The sequence below is a fragment of the Belonocnema kinseyi genome, chromosome 10, assembly GCF_010883055.1.
Source record: "Belonocnema kinseyi isolate 2016_QV_RU_SX_M_011 chromosome 10, B_treatae_v1, whole genome shotgun sequence".
NCBI classification, from domain to species: Eukaryota; Metazoa; Arthropoda; class Insecta; order Hymenoptera; family Cynipidae; genus Belonocnema; species Belonocnema kinseyi.
Genome location: NC_046666.1, coordinates 12,287,253 through 12,307,223, shown reverse-complemented (window position 1 = coordinate 12,307,223; position 19,971 = coordinate 12,287,253). Strand labels below are relative to the sequence as shown.

Here is a 19,971-nt window from a genome sequence, read left to right as displayed (position 1 = left end):
GAAAACCTTCAATAGCCCTCCCTTCTATAACCCTTCCGAGAATTGACGCCGCTCCGCAGGTAGGTGTAACAGGAGCTGCGAGCACTCAGGCGTAAACAAACAAAAGCGGAGCGGGCTATAATGAATTAGTTCCCACCCACCCTCAGCCCCAAAATCAACGCTATAGAAGAGTTTCACTGTATTTTAAATTCAAAAGCCTATTACTATATTTTTGGTTGAGAATTCATTTTTATGATTGAAAATTTTATTATATTGTTGAAAATTCAACTGTTTGGTTGAAAATTCAGCATTTTCGTTTGAAAATTTAACAATGCTGTTAACTTTTTGTCAGGACAGTTAAATATTTCATGTTGAAACATTCTTTTAGGATTGAAAAATTCATCTCTTTCTAGAAATTTAATCCTTTCCGGTTGGAAAATAATGCTTTTTTTATCTAAAATTATACTGTTATGTTTTTCGTTAAGAATTCATCTCTTTTTCTTGGAAATTGAACTATTCTGTTGAAAAAATTCGATTTTTCGTTTGAAAATTTAACTACTTTGTAAAAAAAAAGGGTTGAAAATTCGTCTTTTTGCTGAAAAATTAATCTTCCTGATTGAAAACTAATATATTTCATTAAAAATTTAATTATTTCAGTTAAAGATTCATTATTTCAATTAAAATTTAATTATTGGTTAAAAAATTTACTATTTTGTGTAGAATTTGATGTAATTTTTTTAAGCGTAATTTTTCGTTTGAAAATTTAATAATTACCTTTTTGTTAAAAATTTGTATTTTTATTTGAAAATTTATCTTTCTGTGGGAAAATTAATCGCCTTGGTTGAAAATTCAACTATAAAAATTGAAGATTAATGCTTTTAATTAAAAATGTATCTTTTTGGACTTAAATTCAACGATGTGTTTGAAAATTAAACAATTTTATAACAAATTAATTTTGTTGAAAATTCGTTCTTTGTTAAAAAATAAATATTTTTAGTTGAAAATTCATATTTTTAGCTAAGCATTAATGTTGTTAGTAAAAAATTCCATTATTTTAGTTGAAGATTCATCATTTTCATTCAAAATTCATCACTGGTTAAAAAATTTAACTATTTTGTGGAAAATTGGCTTTTTTTCTAATTATTCGAAAATTATTTTTTGTTAGATAATTTAATCAATCTGTTTCGTGTTGAAAATGTATCTTTTTTTTGTTAGTTAAAGGTTCATCATTTGAGGGGGGGGGGGGGGTAAATCTACGTGGCTACAAATTCAAATATTCCAGTTAAATATTTATAATTTTAGTTGAAAATTCACCTTTTTGTATTAAAATTCAATAACTTGGTTATAATTAAACAACTCTGTAAAAAAAAATTTTGTTGAAAATTCATATTATTAATCTTTTTCTGTAAGAATTCCATTATTTCAGTTAAAGATTCATTACTTTAGTTAAAAATTAATCACTGGTTAAATATTTAACTATTTTGTGAAAAATTTGATGTTCTTGTTTGTTGAAACTTAAGTTTTTTTTTGCAAATTTAATCATTCCGTTCTTTGTTCGAAATTTATATTTTTTAGCTGAAAATTCAACTATTTGATTGAAAATTCATCTTTTTAGGGGAAAATGAATTTTCCTGATTGAAAATGTAACTATTTCAGTTAAAAATTCATAATTATAGTTAAAAGTGATTCTTTTTTTAAATTAAAATTCAACCAGTTGGTTGAAAGCTGAATTACTCTGTAAAGAAACCAATTTTATTTTAAATTCGTCCTTTTGTTAGAAATCTAATCTTCTTGGTATTTTTGGTTGAAAATGTATCTTTTTTGGTTGAAAATTCAACTCTTTGATTCAAAATTTATCTTTTTGTGTTGCAAATTCCTTTAGTTGAAAATGCATCTTTGTGTATTGAAATTAAAATACGTGGTTGAAAGTTGAAACACTTTGTTAAAGGTTCAATTTTTCTACTGAAAATTCGTACTTTTTTGTTAAAAATCCATCCCTCCTGGCAAAATGTAATCTCTTCTGGTTGAAGAGTCAATTTTTTGTTCATAAATGAATTTTGTGTTGTTAAAAAGTCATATTTTGTTAATGAAAAATAAACTGTTTTATAGAAAATTATTTATTCTTTGTAATTAAAATTTAACATTTTGGTGAAACGCTATTAACTTATTAGTCTGAAATTCAAATATTAATAAACTCTTTTGTTGAAAATTCATGTTTTTCAATTAAAAATCATACTAGTTCGTAGAAAATTAATTTTTTAAACTTGGGAATTCCACAATTTGGTCGAATTTGTATCTTTTCTCGACTAAAAAATCTTTCTGGGTTGAAAACCGTTTTTTTTTCTATGGGTATGTGAAAAAAGGGACGATTTATTGTTTCCAAATAGATTAGAGATTGAATTAAAGAATCCCTTTATTTATTTTAATATATATTCTATATAGATCATCCTTTTTTTCTCATAACTATATGACGTAGTAAAAAATTCAAAATTAAAAATATAGCCTTGAAAGTGTTTACGCTAAATGCTTAATTGTGATCATAAATAACCTTGAAGCTGTTTACGCAAATTCTTCTCTCACAATTGCGAGATGTTATTTTGTGACGTCTTCGGTACACTCCGAGAACATTATAAAAATTTATCAAGGACATGAACCACTTCAGTTGTAGAATGTTCTCGAAGTCGGTAAAGTCGGAATTTTGAACTTTTTTTGATGAAAATTCGACTTTTTAGCTCTAAATTTGGAAGGCCCTAATGAAGACGATATCTAAAGTTGATTACCCTATTCAACCCTTATCTTTGGACATTTCCAGCATGATTCTCCAGGTTTCGGGTAATAATCGTGTATCTTAGTATAGTGAGTCCAATAAACGAGATTGTCTTTCATTTTCCACTGTAAGGTGATCTTTCGCAGTAGCATCATTGTGATGCCTTTAGGGGTGCCCTGAAATTCCTTTCTATTCCACGATACAATCCACGACCCAGATCCCATAGTTGGCCCTCGGTTATGTTACGAGGACAATATCTAATAAAAAGAGCAGTGAAGTGCCCGGAGCTTTTCGAGCTTCGTTCCTTTATAAAGCTTTCACGATATTTCTGTCTACGCTTGTCTCTTCCTTCTTCTTTCTTCTTCAAGTTTATCTTATCCTCCCTTCCAAGGGCCAGAATCAGAAAATGATGAAATGTGAGCATCTTTGGCGAAATAAAGATTCTTCGAAGCATCCCTAGAACGTGTTTTTTTATTATGGGATATCAATTTTCTTGAAGTGAATACATTCTGGTCCTCCTGCATAATTTTATCGATAAGCTCGTTCATTCTCTCGAGATTGAGAGTCTTTACACTCTGGAGGAAAATAGCAGGGATTATAGTCTGTCCCTGTTTTTACCTGATCTTCTTTTTTTCTTAAATTTAAAAAATCCAGTAGAGCACGCAAAATCGAGAATTGCCCCCTTTTTTCTTTTTTAAAAAGCTTGAATTCATTTTTGGAGAATAATAAACAGAAATTCATGATATTGGGAAAAAAGAGGCTTGAAGGGTTTGAGTCTCAATTTTAAATTCGTCAGAAGGACGCGGTTCATAAATATTCTTCGGTATTTCTATTTTTGCCGGAATCACATTTTTCCATGTCGAGGACTTCTCGGATTTGTTATCTCACTGGCGGCAACTCAGGCAGGCGGATGCTGTCGAATTGAAGATATTTTCGATTTATTGGAAATTCGCGTCTCTATCGAGTAGCAGTCAGTATTGCGTGAAAACACGACAAAACGGGCGACGCGACGGCGCATCATGTTATTTGTAGCGATCGCCAGATCCAGGACGGCCATTCAACTCAACTACGTCCTGGATCTGGCGATCGCTACAGGCAGAATGATTCGCCGTCGCGTCGTTCGTTCCGTCGTGTTTACACGAACTGCAGACTGCTCCTGAATAGAGACGCAAATTTCCAATAAATCAAAAATAAAAAAAAACGACTTGCAGGCGGATTGTCTTAACTGCAGCGATCGCCAAATTCAGGACAGCCGTCAAACTTAGGTACATTGAACGGCCGTCCTGGATCTGGCGATCGCTGCAAATAACATAATCCGCCGTAGGGTCGTTTGTTCAGTTATGTTTACAAGAAATACTGAATGCTCTACAAAAGAGACGAAAATAAATTGAAAAAATAATAAATAATTAATAATTCGAATATCCAAACGTGAAAGTAAAAAATAAAAGACGTAAATTTTTTAATAAATCGAAAATAAAAACGAGCGACGCGAAGGCGGATCATTTTATGCACGGCGATTGCCAGATCCAGGACGGCCGTTCAACTTAGCTACGTTGAACGGACGTCCTGGATCTGGCGATCGCTACACGCAACATGATTCGCTTTCGCGTCGCAGGTTCTGCCGTGTTACATGAGCTACTGAATGCTCCTCAATAGAAATGCAAATTTCCAATAAATCGAAAATCAAAACGAGCGGCGCGACGGCTGATCATGTTTTCTGTAGCGATCGCCAGGTCTAGGACAGCCCTTGAACGTAGCTAATAGATTCATTAGGGGTTGCTCTGCACCCTCTCATTGCATTTCAAGGCAGCCCTAAACTGCACTCTGCCAATCGCTATCATTCTCGATACCTCGAAAATCTAATTACCTTCCGGAAATCAATATCCCCGAAATTTTGAAATTTACAATATCTTTTCTTTGCCATACTCTCTTTTAATTCCAGAAGTTGATAAACAATTGCATTAATAATTTATTAGTTGAACTTAAAAAAAAGAGTTTTCGACAAAATAATTTGACTTTGTTTAAAAGTTTAAGTATTTTATCGAAAATTCTTTTTTTTTTAAATTAATAGTCAATTTTTTAAAATTAAAAGTCAAACTTTCAAGCGAAAAAGATTTTTTTTGTTTCGAAGTCAGATGCAATGAAAGATGAATTTTCTACGAAAAGACGAATTTTCAATGAGTTGAATTAAACGAAAAAAAGAATCTTTAACCAAATACTTGAACCTTCAACCAAGATGATGAATTTTCAATAAATAAAGATGAATTTTAAATAAAATAGTTCAATTTTCAACTAAACTGGATATTTTTTTAACCAAAAATGATAATTCTTAAATTTTCAGTTAAAAAAAGTAAATTTTAACAAAAAAGTTGAATATTCAATTAGTTGAATTAAACGAAAAGCCGAATTTTTAACAAAATAGTTTAATCCGCAATGAAGATGATGGATTTTTAACGAATAAAGATGCATTTTAAAACAAATAGTTGAATTTTCAGTTTAAAAATTAATTTTCAAAAATTGAATTTTCACACAGTTTAATTAAAATAATTTCGACGAATTTTTAATCAAATAGTAGAATCCTCAACTTAAAAAGATAAATTTTTAACAAACAAGATTAATATTCTAAACAAAAAGACTAATTTTTTACAAAATACATGAATTTCTTACGAAATAGTTCAATTTTCAACGCATAAGGGATAAATTTCGAACTAAAAATGAAATAGATAAATTTTCAGATAAAAAGTTAAGTTTCAACAAAAAAAAACCAAAATTGAAAAAATTAGCTTTTGTCAAATTAGGTCAACTCACAAACAAAAAATTAATGTTCTAAGAATAAATATGAATTTTCTACAAAATACATCAACTTTCAAAGAATTGTTGAAATTTTAATACAAAATGGCGATTAATCTACAAAACTGTTGAATTTTAATTTTTAAATATTGAATTTCAATAAAAGCGTTAATTTTCTAGGAGATAGCTAAAAATTTTCATAAAAATTGCTTAATTTTTAACATAGTAGTTAAATTTCCAAATAATAATATGAATTTTCAACACAAAAAGTTCATTTTTAACCAAACAGTTAAATTTTATACCAAATCCTTGAATTTTCAATCTAAAAAGACGGACTGTCCACAAAACAGTTTAATTTTCAACCCGACAATTTATTCTTAAATGGTGAATGTTAAACCGAAAAAATTACCTCAAATAAAAAATTTATAAATAAACATATATTTATTTAATCGTGAACTAAAATAGATTAATTTCCAACCAAACAGTTGGATTTTTACTCAAGAAGGATGAATTTCTAGCCAAATAGTGGAATTTTTAACTAAAAAATATCAATTTTCAATACAAAGAATCAATTTTGAACAAAAAGTGGAATAGTTAAAGAAAAATGAATTCACAACCAAAAAAGAGTCTGAGTTTCAGCAAGATAGTTAAATTTTAAATCAAAAAGTTGACTTTTCAAACAAAATGACGATTTGTTAATAACAAAAAATGATTTTTTATTAAATTAGTTCAAATTTCAACCCAATATTTGCATTTTTTATTTTAAAAAATGACGAATAAAATAGTTACATTTGCAACAAAATAATTAATTTCTAAACCAATTTTTTAAAGAGATTTTGAAAGCCCTCTACATATTTTAATAAATTTTCAAAAATTTGAGGATATAACAGATTTATACATAATTTTACGGGATTTTAGAGAATTTATTTACAAGAAGCTTGGGATTTCGTAGGTTGGCAAAGATTTAAAGAGATTTAAAAATATTGTTTGCAATTTACTTGAATTCATTCCGACATCACACTCAATTCCTAATAATTTATCTTGAAATCTTTTTTTTTTTTAAGAAAGAAAAATTGGGCTTAATTCTTTAGCGTATTAACAAATTCTTTTGAATTTCTTGAAAATCTTCAAAAATCATTTCGACCTTTTTGAATTCAAAGAATGTTATATATTTTTGAATTACTTTCAATTTACTTTTTCCTAATTCACCAGAAATGTGATAAATTTCCTTAAATTCTTTTGAATTCTTTTAAATTCGAAATAGTACACAAGTAAATTTAGTAACTTTTTCAGCGTAAATACGTAACATTTTGAAATTACATTAGACTTTGCACTGAGAATAATAAATTAAAATTTTCTAAATTTTTTCATTCCACTCATAATCTTACAAAATTACAATTTGGGTTGGTAAATATTAATTGTCAAGGAAAATTAAACAGAAGTGATTATAACGGATTAAAAGAGATTCAAACGCGAAATCTGTTAATAATTGCATACTCTTCTTTGTTCAGGAATTACCATTCGATTTCGCTCTCTATTTAATTTTTCTCTATTTCAGAGAGTGCGAGGTTTTTCATATTTTCCAATCTTTTTTATTTGATCAATGATATTCGCTTTCCGATTGAAAAATCGTGAAATGAAAGTCTTACGTAAAACGAAAATTTTATTATTTGGTTCAGAATTAAGTAGTTTTGATGAAAAGTTCCTTTTTAATGAAAATTTTACAGATTTATTGAAAATTCGTCGTTTCGGGTTGAAAATTCAACTATTTTATTAAAAAATCAACTTTTTCTTGAGAATTTATATTTTGGCATTGAAAATTCAACCAAAGTATTTCTCGGTCTAAAATTTCCTTTTTTTTAATTTGTCTTTTTAGTTTAAGGTTGATCCACTTTTTTCAAAAATATATTTTTTGCTTTCGAAGATTTATAATTTCAGTTAAAAATTCATCTCTTTTGTTGAGAATTCGTTTTCTTTGTTAAAAAAATTAGTTTTTTTTTTGTTGGAGTTTCATCTCTTTGGTCGAAATTTGGACTACTTTGTTGAATTTTTTTTGGAAATTAATTTTTTCTACTGAAAAGTTTAACTTTTTAATTTGCTATTACAAAATTTGTTCAAAATTCATTTTTTTTTTTTTGAAATTGAACTACTTAGCCGAAGGTTGAACCACTTCGTTAAAAAATATTTTTTTTTCTTTTTGCTACAGATTCATAATTTCAATTGAAAATTCATTTCTCTGTTAAAAATTATTATTTTGTTTTATGGTTAAAGGTTCATCTCTTTGGTTTAAATTTTGACTATTTGATTGAAAATTCAATTTTTTTCAATTTAAAAATGGCAATTTTGTGTATTTTTTTGTTAAAAATTAATTGTTTTAGTTGAAAATTCAAGAAATTAGCTGCAAATTTAATCATATAGCTAAAAAATTAACTCTGGTTGAACATTCTTTTTTTTTTTTTTGGTTGAAATATCTTTTATTACATCATTCGTTGAAAATTTATCTCTTAACAAAAACTTTACCCATTCTAGATAAAGATTCATCATTTCACTTAAATTTCATTTCTTTTTCAAACTTTGAGTTTGCTTTCAAAATTCATCTTTTTGATTTATGATTCAACTAGTTTCCTGAAAATGTAATCGTTTTGTTCAAAATTACGCATTCTCTATTTGAAATATCAACTATTATATTGTTTTTTAGGATTTCATCTATTTATTGAAAATTCTACTTTTCGCTTTGAAAATTCAAGTGTTTTTGGTTGAAGTTGATTTTTTTTATTAGAAATTCGACCATTTGGTTGAAAGTTCATCTTTGTAGTATTTTGATAAAAATTTATCTTTTTTGTTTGAAATAATTAAATAATCATTTTTTAATTTATATTGACAATTGAATTGTTTTATTTCGTTTATAAAATATTCCATTTAAAAAATATTCGAAGAATAAAATGCTAGTCTGCTTTTTGAAAGTTTTTAAATATTTCGAAATTTTCGAAATCCCTTACATTTGTTGAAATTTTTTAAATCTTTGAAATATTTTGCAGCCCTGTGATTTATTAAATTTAAGATTTATTTTTCTGTTAAAAGATTTCAGAAGCAATGTGTAAAATCTCTATTATAAATCCTTGGAGGTTTTATTTAAACTTTTTTGTGTCAGGAAAAAGAACACGGACTATAGAATAGATTAATTTTTTTTCTGGAAACTTTCTTTGCTCTCTATATACTGCGGGTGGCTTTCCTGTCAGAATCAGGATTGTGTGGTTTATGGCACTTTCCCGCCCTTACAAGAAGGTGCCAGAAACCGAGAGCCTTTAAAAAGCATAATGTGCCCATTATCTTCAGTCCTTTCTCTATCCTCTTGGCTCAATACATTAAACACAAAGCATTATCCAAAATTTCCATAAATTTTCTTAAGCCTGAAACAAAAGACCTTGGATACTAATGGGCTCGAGTGGAGAGGTTTACACGATGACTTTGTGAACCTGTTCGCCTGGGGTGATTGCTAGAGAGATTGATCAGCGACCTGGGTCAGAGCAGTCTTGCGGAATGAACATTTTATTTAAATAAACACGTCAATTTTAATATTTAAAACGGTAAACTGCGAAATATAAAAATTTTAACTTTTAGAAATTTTACAGATCGAAGGTTAAAAAAATCGACACTATAATTTTAAATGCTCTAAATTAAAGAATGAATCTACTAATTTCAAAATATGTCAAAATTATATCATCTTAAGAAATTTCCAGTTAAAAGCACTAAAACTTGAAATATTACAACTTTTTTAATTAACAATTTTTAAATTAGAAGTCAAATTCTTTTTATTTTAAGTTGCTACAAATTAATCATTGTTTAATTCTTATTTATACATCAAAATTTCTTTTGAAATCTTTTTAAATATTCTTTTATAATTATTTTTTAAAAATAAAAATCATTTAAAATGTTTAAAGGAATCCTAAGTGTTTTTTTTATTAGCTTAAAAGCTTAACAAATTATATAAAAACAATAAAATTTTCAAAAATATGCATTCAGTTAACAAATTTTTTTGGAATCATTCCAAATTTTTAATTATTTTTGAATCTCTTCAAAACTTCTAAATATCTTTTGAACTTAATCGAATTCTCTTTATACTCTTTTAAAATACTCTTTTAAAGTATTCTGTAAAAATTAATGTTTCAAACAAAACAAAAATGATCTTCAAACTTTAAAAATTCTTAAAGAGCTTCAAAATTGTATTTTAAAATCTTCGAAAATCTACATTTTTGTTAAAATTTTGCTTGAATCTTTCCAAATTTTAAAGTATTTTTAATTTTTTTTTTTAATTTTTCAAGTATCTCTGAAAATTATTTGAATTTTTCATTAAAATTAATTTTCTAATATAAAAACCATCTTTAATTTTCATAGGAATCTTAACAAAATTTTGGTATAGAATTTTATTTCTAATTGTTTGGAAGTTTTTCAACTTGAAATTATTTTTGAAATTGTTTCAAAATTTCTGAATATTTTTTTACATGATTCGATTTTTTCCTGCATTTTGTAGGAAGACACGTAAAATCTAAAAAAAGCCTGAAAATCTTTGAGATTATTCTTTTGATAATTTTGGAAATCAAAAAATTTCAACCATACATGAAATAGTTAAATTTTTATTTTTAAAATCAATTTTTGAGAAAAAAAACACTTAAAGAAATAGTAATATTTTCAACCAAATTAATTTTTAACTAAAAAGATTGAATTTTTATCCCAGAAAATTATTTTTCAACCAAAAAACAACGAATTATTTATAAAACAGTTACATTTTTTTCGGATGAATTTTAAAATAAAAATGACAAATTAAAAAGAAAATAGTAGAATTTTTATTTAAAAGAAAACAAAAGGTTTTAATTTTCAACATCAAAATATGAGTTTTAAATAAGAAGTAAATTTCCCATGAAGATACTTGAATTTAGAACCTAAAAAGACGATTTTTCGACAAAATAGTTGAATTGCCAACGAAAAATTTTCATTTTTATTTCAGATTTAAAAAAATAATTTTTTGTATTCAAATTCATCGGAAATTTTAAAAGTGGAACCAAAATGACCGGGTTTTCAAAAGTTTAAAAAATAATTAGTTCAATTGTTATCTTTTTCAATTATCACATCCTTCAGGCTACAATGTGTAATATGCAAAACTTCTACTTACAAAACTTTCCACTTCAGATTATTATATTTAATTTAAAGAATTTTAACTTAGCAGTCTTAAAGACTTAAATAATTAAAAGCGTTTGAATTTGAAACTTCTTGATAAAAAAATTTTATTTTATTAACTATAAATTCGAATAAATTATTTTTGAAAGGGAACAACAACTCATGCTTCAAAGCGATTCTAAATCTGTTTAAAATGAAAAATGTCCAGACTTTAACGTTAAGAACTAAATTTTTTTAAGTTCGAAAGTCTTAATGATGAAAAAAATGCAAACATCCGATTGAAGCTTTTTAAACTATTTTCAATTTAAAAATTACTTCATAATAATATATGTGTTTTCTAATTGAACGCTTTCACTCAATTTAAAATAATGGTTCAGTCTAAAATATTCAATTTTTAATCCATGTAATTTCAAATTTTTGTATTAAGAAAAAGAATAATTATTTAATATTTAGCAATATTTGACTGTTTATTTTAAATGAATGAATTCAAACCGAATATTTAAAAGTAAACAATTTGAAACTGAATTGTTTGACATAGAAATCCTTGAATCGTTAAAATTTCGAAGTGCTTTGAAGGTTATTATTTTGATTGTTATTTTAAAAAAAAGTTTAATTTGTAAGCGAAATTTTTTAATTTTGGTGTTTAAGTAGCAGTTGAACACTCATTATTTGTAGAAAAAATTTGAGAAATTTTAAGAGGTATTTACAAATTTTAAAAAGATTCAAAATTAATTTAAAAGTTGAAATGATCTCAAATAATTTAAACGAAGTTTGTACCAACAAAAAAAAACTAAAAAAAAAGACTATTTAACAATATTGTGAGAGGATTAAAAAGAATAAAAGTATTTTCGTAAGATTCCTGGGGAAATCTAAAATATTTTTTCATTTGGGAATATTATTTCAAAAGAATATTCAAAAAGATTTAAAAAGATTGCCTAAATTGTTAAATAAGAATCTAGAAAGTTTTAAACAGATTTTTTAAAAATTTGCAGAATTTTATTGAACTTGTAGGAGAAATTCTATTAATTTCAAAAGACATTTAGAAGTTCTAAAAAAGTTTCAAAAATAATTTTTAAGTTGCATTAATTTAAAATAACTTCCAGATTTTTTAAAATTTTTAAATAAAAATTTTAAGTTTTTCAAGGATGTTTAAACTACTTAAGATAAAAAATTTAATTTGAAATTTAAGAAGTATTTAGTTTAAAAAATTTAATCAGTAAATTTATAACGTTTCTATCTGGAAATTGTTAAAAACAATATAATTTTCAAATTTTTAAAGTAAATTGATTTTTTAATTTAGAGATTGTATAATTTTTTTGACCGTGAAAAATAATTTGCGAACCCGGTAAATGACCGGGAATTTTTTTTCTTCGTTTAAAACGGCCACCCTGTAAAGGATGCGAGTCCGAAGTTGTCCCTAAAAATCTATACCCGAAAAAAATATATCCCTGAAAGGGACGTAACCTAATAGGACAATAATAATAAAAAATTAGTATTGACGCTGATGTAAGAATCTATCAATATCAGGGATATATTGTATAAAGTGAGATTTAAGTAGCTCTTTTATCATCCTTTCACCCAAATGCTTTCGCTATTCCAGCAGAGGGGAACCCGCTTTGTGAGAGAGACTATTATGGAAATTTTACTGCTGTTTGATCTTTTTATTCAGTCACTCTGTCATTTCAGATTTTTATCATAGTTCAATCGCTTAGTTTTTATGTTCCTTGATAAACTTTTGAGATCAAATTCAATTAGAGACTTTACGAGGCTTCCCGGCGTAGGAGAAACAAATCAGAAAATCCGCTGGATCGCTTTTTCTATTCGAAATATTAATCCATTGTAATCTGGAGTAATCCTGTTGTAATCTAAAGTAATCCCCTTCTCTGATATAAAGCAAGAATTCTGAAGTTTTTCCAGTATTCGGAGTAATTCACTTGTAATCCAAAGTAATCCATTTTTGATCAGGCGAAATATACTATTGTAATGCGATTCTAGTCTAGAGTAATCCACTTGTAATCCAAAGAAATAAATGTTGTTCGAAGTAATCCCAGCAACCCCGAGTAACCCACTAGTGGTCTAATGTAATAAATGGTATTTGGAGTAATGGAAAGTATTCTGGAGTAATCCACTTGTAATCCAAAGTAATTCATGTTGTCATAATCCATTTTTATCTGGCGTAGCCCACTTGTAATGCAATTATAATTTGTAGTATCCCAGAGTAATTTACTTGCAATCTAATGTAATAAATGATATTTGGAGTAATTCCAGTATTCCTGAGTAATCCACTTGCAATCCAGCTAAATAAATAAAGGTTTGGACCAATCTTAGTATTCCAGAGTAATGCACTTGTAATCTAATTCCAATCTGGTGTAATCCAAAAAAATATATGTTGTTTGGAATAATCTCAGTATTCCGGAGTAACCCAAGTATTCCGTAATCAAAGTAATTCGGAGTAATCCACTTTCTATCTGGCTTAATCCAACCCTTAATGCAATTCTAATTCAGAGTAATCTACTTTCAAGTGAAGTAATTCAGAGTTGTCCCAAATTTTCGGAGCAATCCACTTTTAATCCAGTTATTGTCTAAGATAATCCGCTTGTAATCTTATTGTAATCAAGAGTAATCCTAGTGCTCCGGAGTAATCCACCCGTAATTCTATTCTTATCTAGAGTAATCCATTTGTAATCCAGTTCTAATTCAGGATAATCCACTCGTCATCTCACTATAATCTTGAGTAATCCCTTCGTAATCCAAAGTAATTCATGTTATTCGGAGTAATCCTAATATTCTGAAGTACTCTAATGTAATCTAAGTAAATAGATGTTATGCTATATTATATATTCCAATATTCAAGAGTAATCCAAGTATTCCGGAGTTGTCCACTTGTAATACAAAAAAATAGATTTTTTCAGAGTAATCCAATATACCGGAGTGATCCTCTTTTAATGCAAATAAATAAATATTATTCTATATTTTATGCCCTAGTCTTCCTTTAAATCCACTTTAAATACAAATTAATCCGCTTTTAATTCAAATTAATCTGTTTTGCATCTGGCTTAATCCACCTGTTATGCAATTCTAATCTAGAGTAATCCACTTGTTATTCTAGTAATTCGAAGTTGTCCCAGATTTCCCAAATAATCTACTTGTAATCCATTTCTTGCCCAGGATAATCCTCTTGCAATCTTATTATGATCTAGAGTGATCCACTTGTAATCCAAGTTAACACATGCTATTTGGAGTAATCCTAGTATTTCGTCTTAAAAATATTTCATCTTATTCGGGCTAATTCACTTGTAATCCAAAGTAATCCACTTTTAATATGGCGTAGCCCACTTGTAGTGCAATTATAATTTAGAGTAATCCACTTATAATATCATTCTAAACTGGAGTAATCCGCGTGAAAATAAAGGAAATAAATGTTGTTCGTAGAAATATCAGTATCCCGTAGTAATTCACTTGTAATCTAATGTAATAAATGGTATTTGGCGTAATTTCACTATTCCTCAGTAATCCACTTTCAATCCAGACAAATAAATAACTGTTAGGACCAATCCCAGTATTCTGGAGTAATAAACTTGTAATCCAATTTAATCAATGGTATTCGGAGTAATTCCAGTATTCAGGAGTTCTCCAATTGGAACCTAAAGTAATTCATGTATTCGGGATTAATCCAAGTATCTCGAAGTAATCCAAGTATTCCGGAGTAATATCCTTTTTATCTGGCGTAATTAACCTGTAATGTAATTCTAATTTAGATTAATCCACTTTTAAGTCAAGCAATTCAGGGTTGTCCCTGTATTTCGGAGTAATCCATTTGTAATCCCTTTCTACATCAGAGTATTCCACTCTTAATCTCATTATAATCTCGAATAATCCATTCGTAATCCAAAGTATTTCATGCTATTCGGAGATCGTTAAAACAGAACACTTCAATTAAAGGTACGGAAAGCGGAACCGAACAATCGCTCGAGCAGTAGGCAGTAGTGGGGATGACGCGGAGAAAACGCGACGAAAGAGCGAATGCTCTTTCTTCGCGTTTTCTGGGCGTCATTCCCTGTGAAGTCTGCTTTACTAGCAAATACCTAATTTTTTGTTGCAGATCCCTCAGCATCTGGGTCGTCCTGTGAAGATGACGAGATAGGAAGATTGTCAAGCAACAGAGCCCGAACTTTGAAAAACTTTACAGCTTCAATTAAAGGGAAATTTGAAAAAGATACACACAAAACAAATGACGGTGTGATAGTCGACTGTGTTGCATTAGTTCACGTTCCTGAATCTCCAACAGAGCCGTCACATGTTCGTCATCCCTCTCCCTACTACTACGGCGATCTCTTCAAAGTGCCAGATGTACCCCGTCCGCAGAACAAATATCGTAAAAGTCTGAGCCTCGATGTTCCTGAAGAACACTCAAAGACGCCAGGTCTCCACAAACGAAATTCTGTAACTGGTGATGGAAATGGATCTCCCTCCGCTGTCCAAGGTCAGTCTCAGAATCAGAACCAGAACCAGGATCTAGTTAGTCCGACTTCCGGAAGCGAGCATGCCATCCAGAGGAGCGAAATTCTCTCTGGTAGCATCATCACTGAGTGGGACAAGTCTCTCATGCCATCAACTCGGCTCCTGAGCAATGACCCTGCGACCAACGTCTGCACTTGCAATCCTTCGAATGAAGATGATGAGCTAGAGACGAAGAAGCCGCAGGTTGCGCGGCAGAAGGTCCGGAAGCTTCGCAAACCGCGGAAGATTGATCCTCAGCCGATTCTCGTTGAGGACGAGGACGACGAGGAAGGGGAAGTTGAAGACGAAGAAGAAGAGATGGCAAGACAGCGCCACCTTTATGAGACAGCGTTCGATTGCAAAATCAGCAGATCGGATGATGATCTCGATGACCTTGATCGGGTGATCAATCATCCTATTCTACATTCACAGGTTGGTAAATTCATTAGTTTTGAGACGGAGCCTAGTGGGCTAAATATTAAGGTGTCTTAGAGACATTAAGATGTATTTAGGACATTTTTAAGGCAACTGTAAGGCATATTTAGGACATCTTCTGTCTTTTTAGGACATTTTTAGGATATATTTTGGACACTTCTAGGGTATTTTTAGAAATTTTCAAGGCATATGTAGGACATATTTAGGACATCTTTGGGCCTTTAGGATTTTTAAGACATCACTAGGACATATTTAGGACATATTTGGGTCTTTAGGATTTTTAAGGCATCAGAAGGACATATTTAGGACATATTTGGGCCTTTAGGATTTTTAAGGCATCTGTAGGACATATTTAGGACATCTTTGGGTCTTTAGGATTTTTAAGGCATCTGTAGGACATATTCTGGACATATTCAGGTCCTTTTAGGACATTTTTATGATATATTAAGGGCATTTTTAGAACATTTTTAGGATCTCTTTAGGTCCATTTAGGACATTTTTAGGATATATTTTGGACACTTCTAGGGCATTTTTAGAAATTTTCAAGGCATAAGTAGGACATATTTAGGACACATTTGGGCCTTTAGGATTTTTAAGGCATCAGAAGGACATATTTAGGACATATTTGGGTCTTTAGGATTTTTAAGGCATCAGAAGGACATATTTAGGACATATTTGGGCCTTTAGGATTTTTAAGGCATCTGTAGGACATATTTAGGACATCTTTGGGTCTTTAGGATTTTTAAGGCATCTGTAGGACATATTCTGGACATATTCAGGTCCTTTTAGGACATTTTTATGATATATTAAGGGCATTTTTAGAACATTTTTAGGATCTCTTTAGGTCCTTTTAGGACATTTTTAGGATATATTTTGGACACTTCTAGGGCATTTTTAGAAATTTTCAAGGCATAAGTAGGACATATTTAGGACATATTTGGGCCTTTAGGATTTTTAAGGCATCAGAAGGACATATTTAGGACATATTTGGGTCTTCAGGAGTTTTAAGGCATCAGTAGGACATATTTAGGACATATTTGGGACATATTTGGGTCTTTAGGATTTTTAAGGCATCTGTAGGACATATTTAGGACATCTTTGGGTCTTTGGGATTTTTAAGGCGTCTGTAGGACATATTCTGGACATATTCAGGTCTTTTTAGGACATTTTTATGATATATTAAGGGCATCTTTAGAACATTTTTAGGATCTCTTTAGGTCCTTTTAGGACATTTTTATGATACATTCAGGGCATCTTTAGGGCATCTTTAGGCGTTTTTAAAGGCATATGTATGACATATTTAGGTCTTTAGGATTTTTAAGGCATCTGTAGGATATATTTTGGACATATTTAGTTCTTTTTGCGAAATTTGTATGGTATATTTAAGGCATCTTTAGAAAAATTTTAGGACATATTTAGGTCTTTTCAGGACATTTTTATGATATATTTAGGGCATATTTAGGAATTTTTAAGGCATATTTAGGACATATTTAGGATATCTTTAGGTCTTCTCAGGGCATTTTTATGATATATTTAGGGCATCTTTAGTACATCGCTATGAATTTTTAATGCATCTATAGGGAATCTTTAGGTCTTTTTAGGACATTTTTAGGATACATTTTGGAAATTTCTAGGGCATTTTTAGGACATCTTAGGCATTTTAGGGCATCTTTAGGACATCTTTAGGGCATGTCGAAGACATCTTTAGGTCTTTTTAGGACATTTTAGGATATACTTAGAACATCTTTAGGGCATCTTTAGGAATTTTTAAGACACCTGTAGGACATATTTAGGTCTTTTTAGGACATCTTGAGTAATTTTTTCAGGCGTCTGTAGGGCATATTTAGAACATTTTCGGTCTTTTAGGGCATTTTTAGGATATATTAAGGGCATCTTTAGAACATCTTTAGGACAACTTAAGGAATTCTTAAGGCATGTGTCGGACATATTTAGAACATCTTTGGGTCTTTTTAGGACATTTTTCGGGCATATTTAGAAATTTGTAAGGCATCTATAGGATATTTTTAGGACATCTTTAGGATTTTTAAGGCATCCTAGGAACGTCTCAAGGACGTTTTTAGGATTTTTATTTTTTTCTGCCCACTGACCTGTCATCGGACGTCTTATGAACGTCCCAAAGACGTTTTTGGTATTTTTAATGTTTTTGTGCCCATGGGTCTGACATTGGATGTCCTAGAAACAACCTAAGTACGTCCTTAGGATTTTCATGTTTTTGTGACCACTATGCTGACATTGGACGTCCTAGGAACGTTCCAAGGACGTTAATGAGTTTTTGCCCACTGGACTGACACTGCACGTCCTAGAAACGACCCAATGACGCTATTGGAATGTTCTTGGTTTTCTGCCTACCAGGAAGTCCCTGATCATCCGTTTCCAATTTCAGATGCGAACAAGTAGTACCGCTCCACTATCGAGAGCGAGTTCGTCAACAGAATCGTCCAAGCATCAGCAAGCCTTGCAACAGCAAGTTCCTACAACCAAGGATCATCGCCGAAAGGTAGTGATCCTGCGCCCAAAACCGATCCCAAGTCGGCTTCATCAGCAATCCGACAATATCTCGAGCCTCTCCCAGGAAATTGATTCCCTCCAAATGAATTCGAGTGACGAAAAGACTGGATCGCCAAGATTACCAACTCGAGGCTACAACCCATCGCCGCCGTCCACGGCGCCTTTGCCTGCAAAGTTCCACGGGAACCGGGATAATTTGCTACTTAATATACGTAGTGCACCCAATCTGCCTTCTCAGCCAGATCATCCAAGACTAAAGGACATGAGACTGCCCGTGAAGTCCCTGAGAGCAAAGGACTCTCCCCAGAGTAGCGAGAGCAGTATTCTTGAAATCAAGGGACGACCAAAGAGCTTCGTTTCGGAATCCACCGAATGCCAAGCGCGCCGTTTTGACAAGGACCTGATTCTTGAATTCAAAGGCAGGCCCAGAGAGGAGAGACAACGTCCACGAAGTCTGATCCGCGAGAGCAGACCCATCATGGAGTTCAAAGGAAGGCCGCATGAAGCGGAAGGTGATGTTCCCAAACCTAGGAGGGAGCACTGTCTACTGGACTTCAAGCTACGCAACAACAGAAGAAGACCTGGATACTCGAGCACTGAAAGTATGGCTACGAGTAGCAGCGGTGGGAGTATGGAGTCACTCAGAAGCAGTACAAGTGAGGGAAACAGGTCCACTTCGAGTTCGGAGAGTCATCACAGCACCAGTTTGAGTTCTCACAGTTCTGACAGTGGCACTACCAACTGCTTCCATCATCATCACCATCATCAGCAGCCAATTCTCTCCGGATTCCTCACGCATCACTCGAACAAACTTCATATCCTCTCGCCCATTTCTGACAAATCCTCGCAGGAACCGGCTTCTGAGACTTCGGACAACAATCGCAACAACAATTCCCAGAAAGCCTCGCCCGAGGAAGTTACAGAGAATCTGACTACAGTTAATACAAACACAAATGCGACAACGCCGACAGATACGTCTTTCAAGAAGCGACGAGTGCCGCAGAACAAGAATCTCATCAATTTGGCGCTGCAGTCGTCATCGTCGGGTGATGCGGAAATCCAGGGATCGGATAGTGGGATCTCGATAGAGTCCAGGGCTGGAATCAAGTGCAAACCTTTTGGATTCCATGTGCCGAAACCGCAGTTGGATAATCTCAATCTGAATAATGTTGATAATGAGGCCGAGTTGTCGGACTTGCCGTTCGATATGCCGAAGCTTCGGAGGAGGAGGTTGCTCATGCAGCAAGATGCTACGACTTCCGGAAGTGCCACCAGCGTTGATTTGAGAGACCTGCCGTTTGATATGCCGAAGCTCAGGAGAAGGTTGAGATGCACCCAGAGCACGGAGTCCAGTGCATCCCAGGCGTCTTCGAGTCTCTCTGTTCGGGATTTGGAACCGCCTTCTGCCTTCGGTGAGTTGAGTTGAGATTCTTATATCAAGTTGAGATTAGTATAAATGTGTTTGAAAAAGTGGTTAAAGTAGGCGATGTGTGCGGCTGCAAAAAGGACTTTGTGGCCTGTTGAGACGTTAAGTTCAAATCTTGAGTGTTTCCCCTCTATTATTTCCCCTCCACATTTCCTAATCACTTCCCCTTCCCTCAATTCACCTTTCCTATTTTCCCCATCATTGCCACTTCCCCTAGTTCCCCATCACTTCCTCTTTCCTTCTTTTCCCACTACTTTATCTTCCCTCATTTTCCTTTACCTCATTCCCCCTTCCCTCACCTTCCCCCCTTTTTTCCTCATAAATTTCCCTTTTCTCATTTTCATATCACTTTGCCTTCCCTTATGAACCT

The 19,971-nt window shown here is 31.4% G+C and overlaps 1 protein-coding gene across 1 annotated transcript in view; it reads left to right on the top strand.

Annotated features, from left to right (window-relative positions):
• Nucleotides 1-19,971, top strand: part of LOC117181025 — a 97,719-nt gene that overhangs the window by 33,480 nt on the left and 44,268 nt on the right. Inside the window, exons 6-7 of the mRNA XM_033373594.1 lie at nucleotides 14,814-15,643; nucleotides 18,051-19,587. Of these exons, the coding sequence (XP_033229485.1) occupies nucleotides 14,814-15,643; nucleotides 18,051-19,587 (2,367 nt within the window). The remainder of the gene's footprint in view (nucleotides 1-14,813; nucleotides 15,644-18,050; nucleotides 19,588-19,971) is intronic.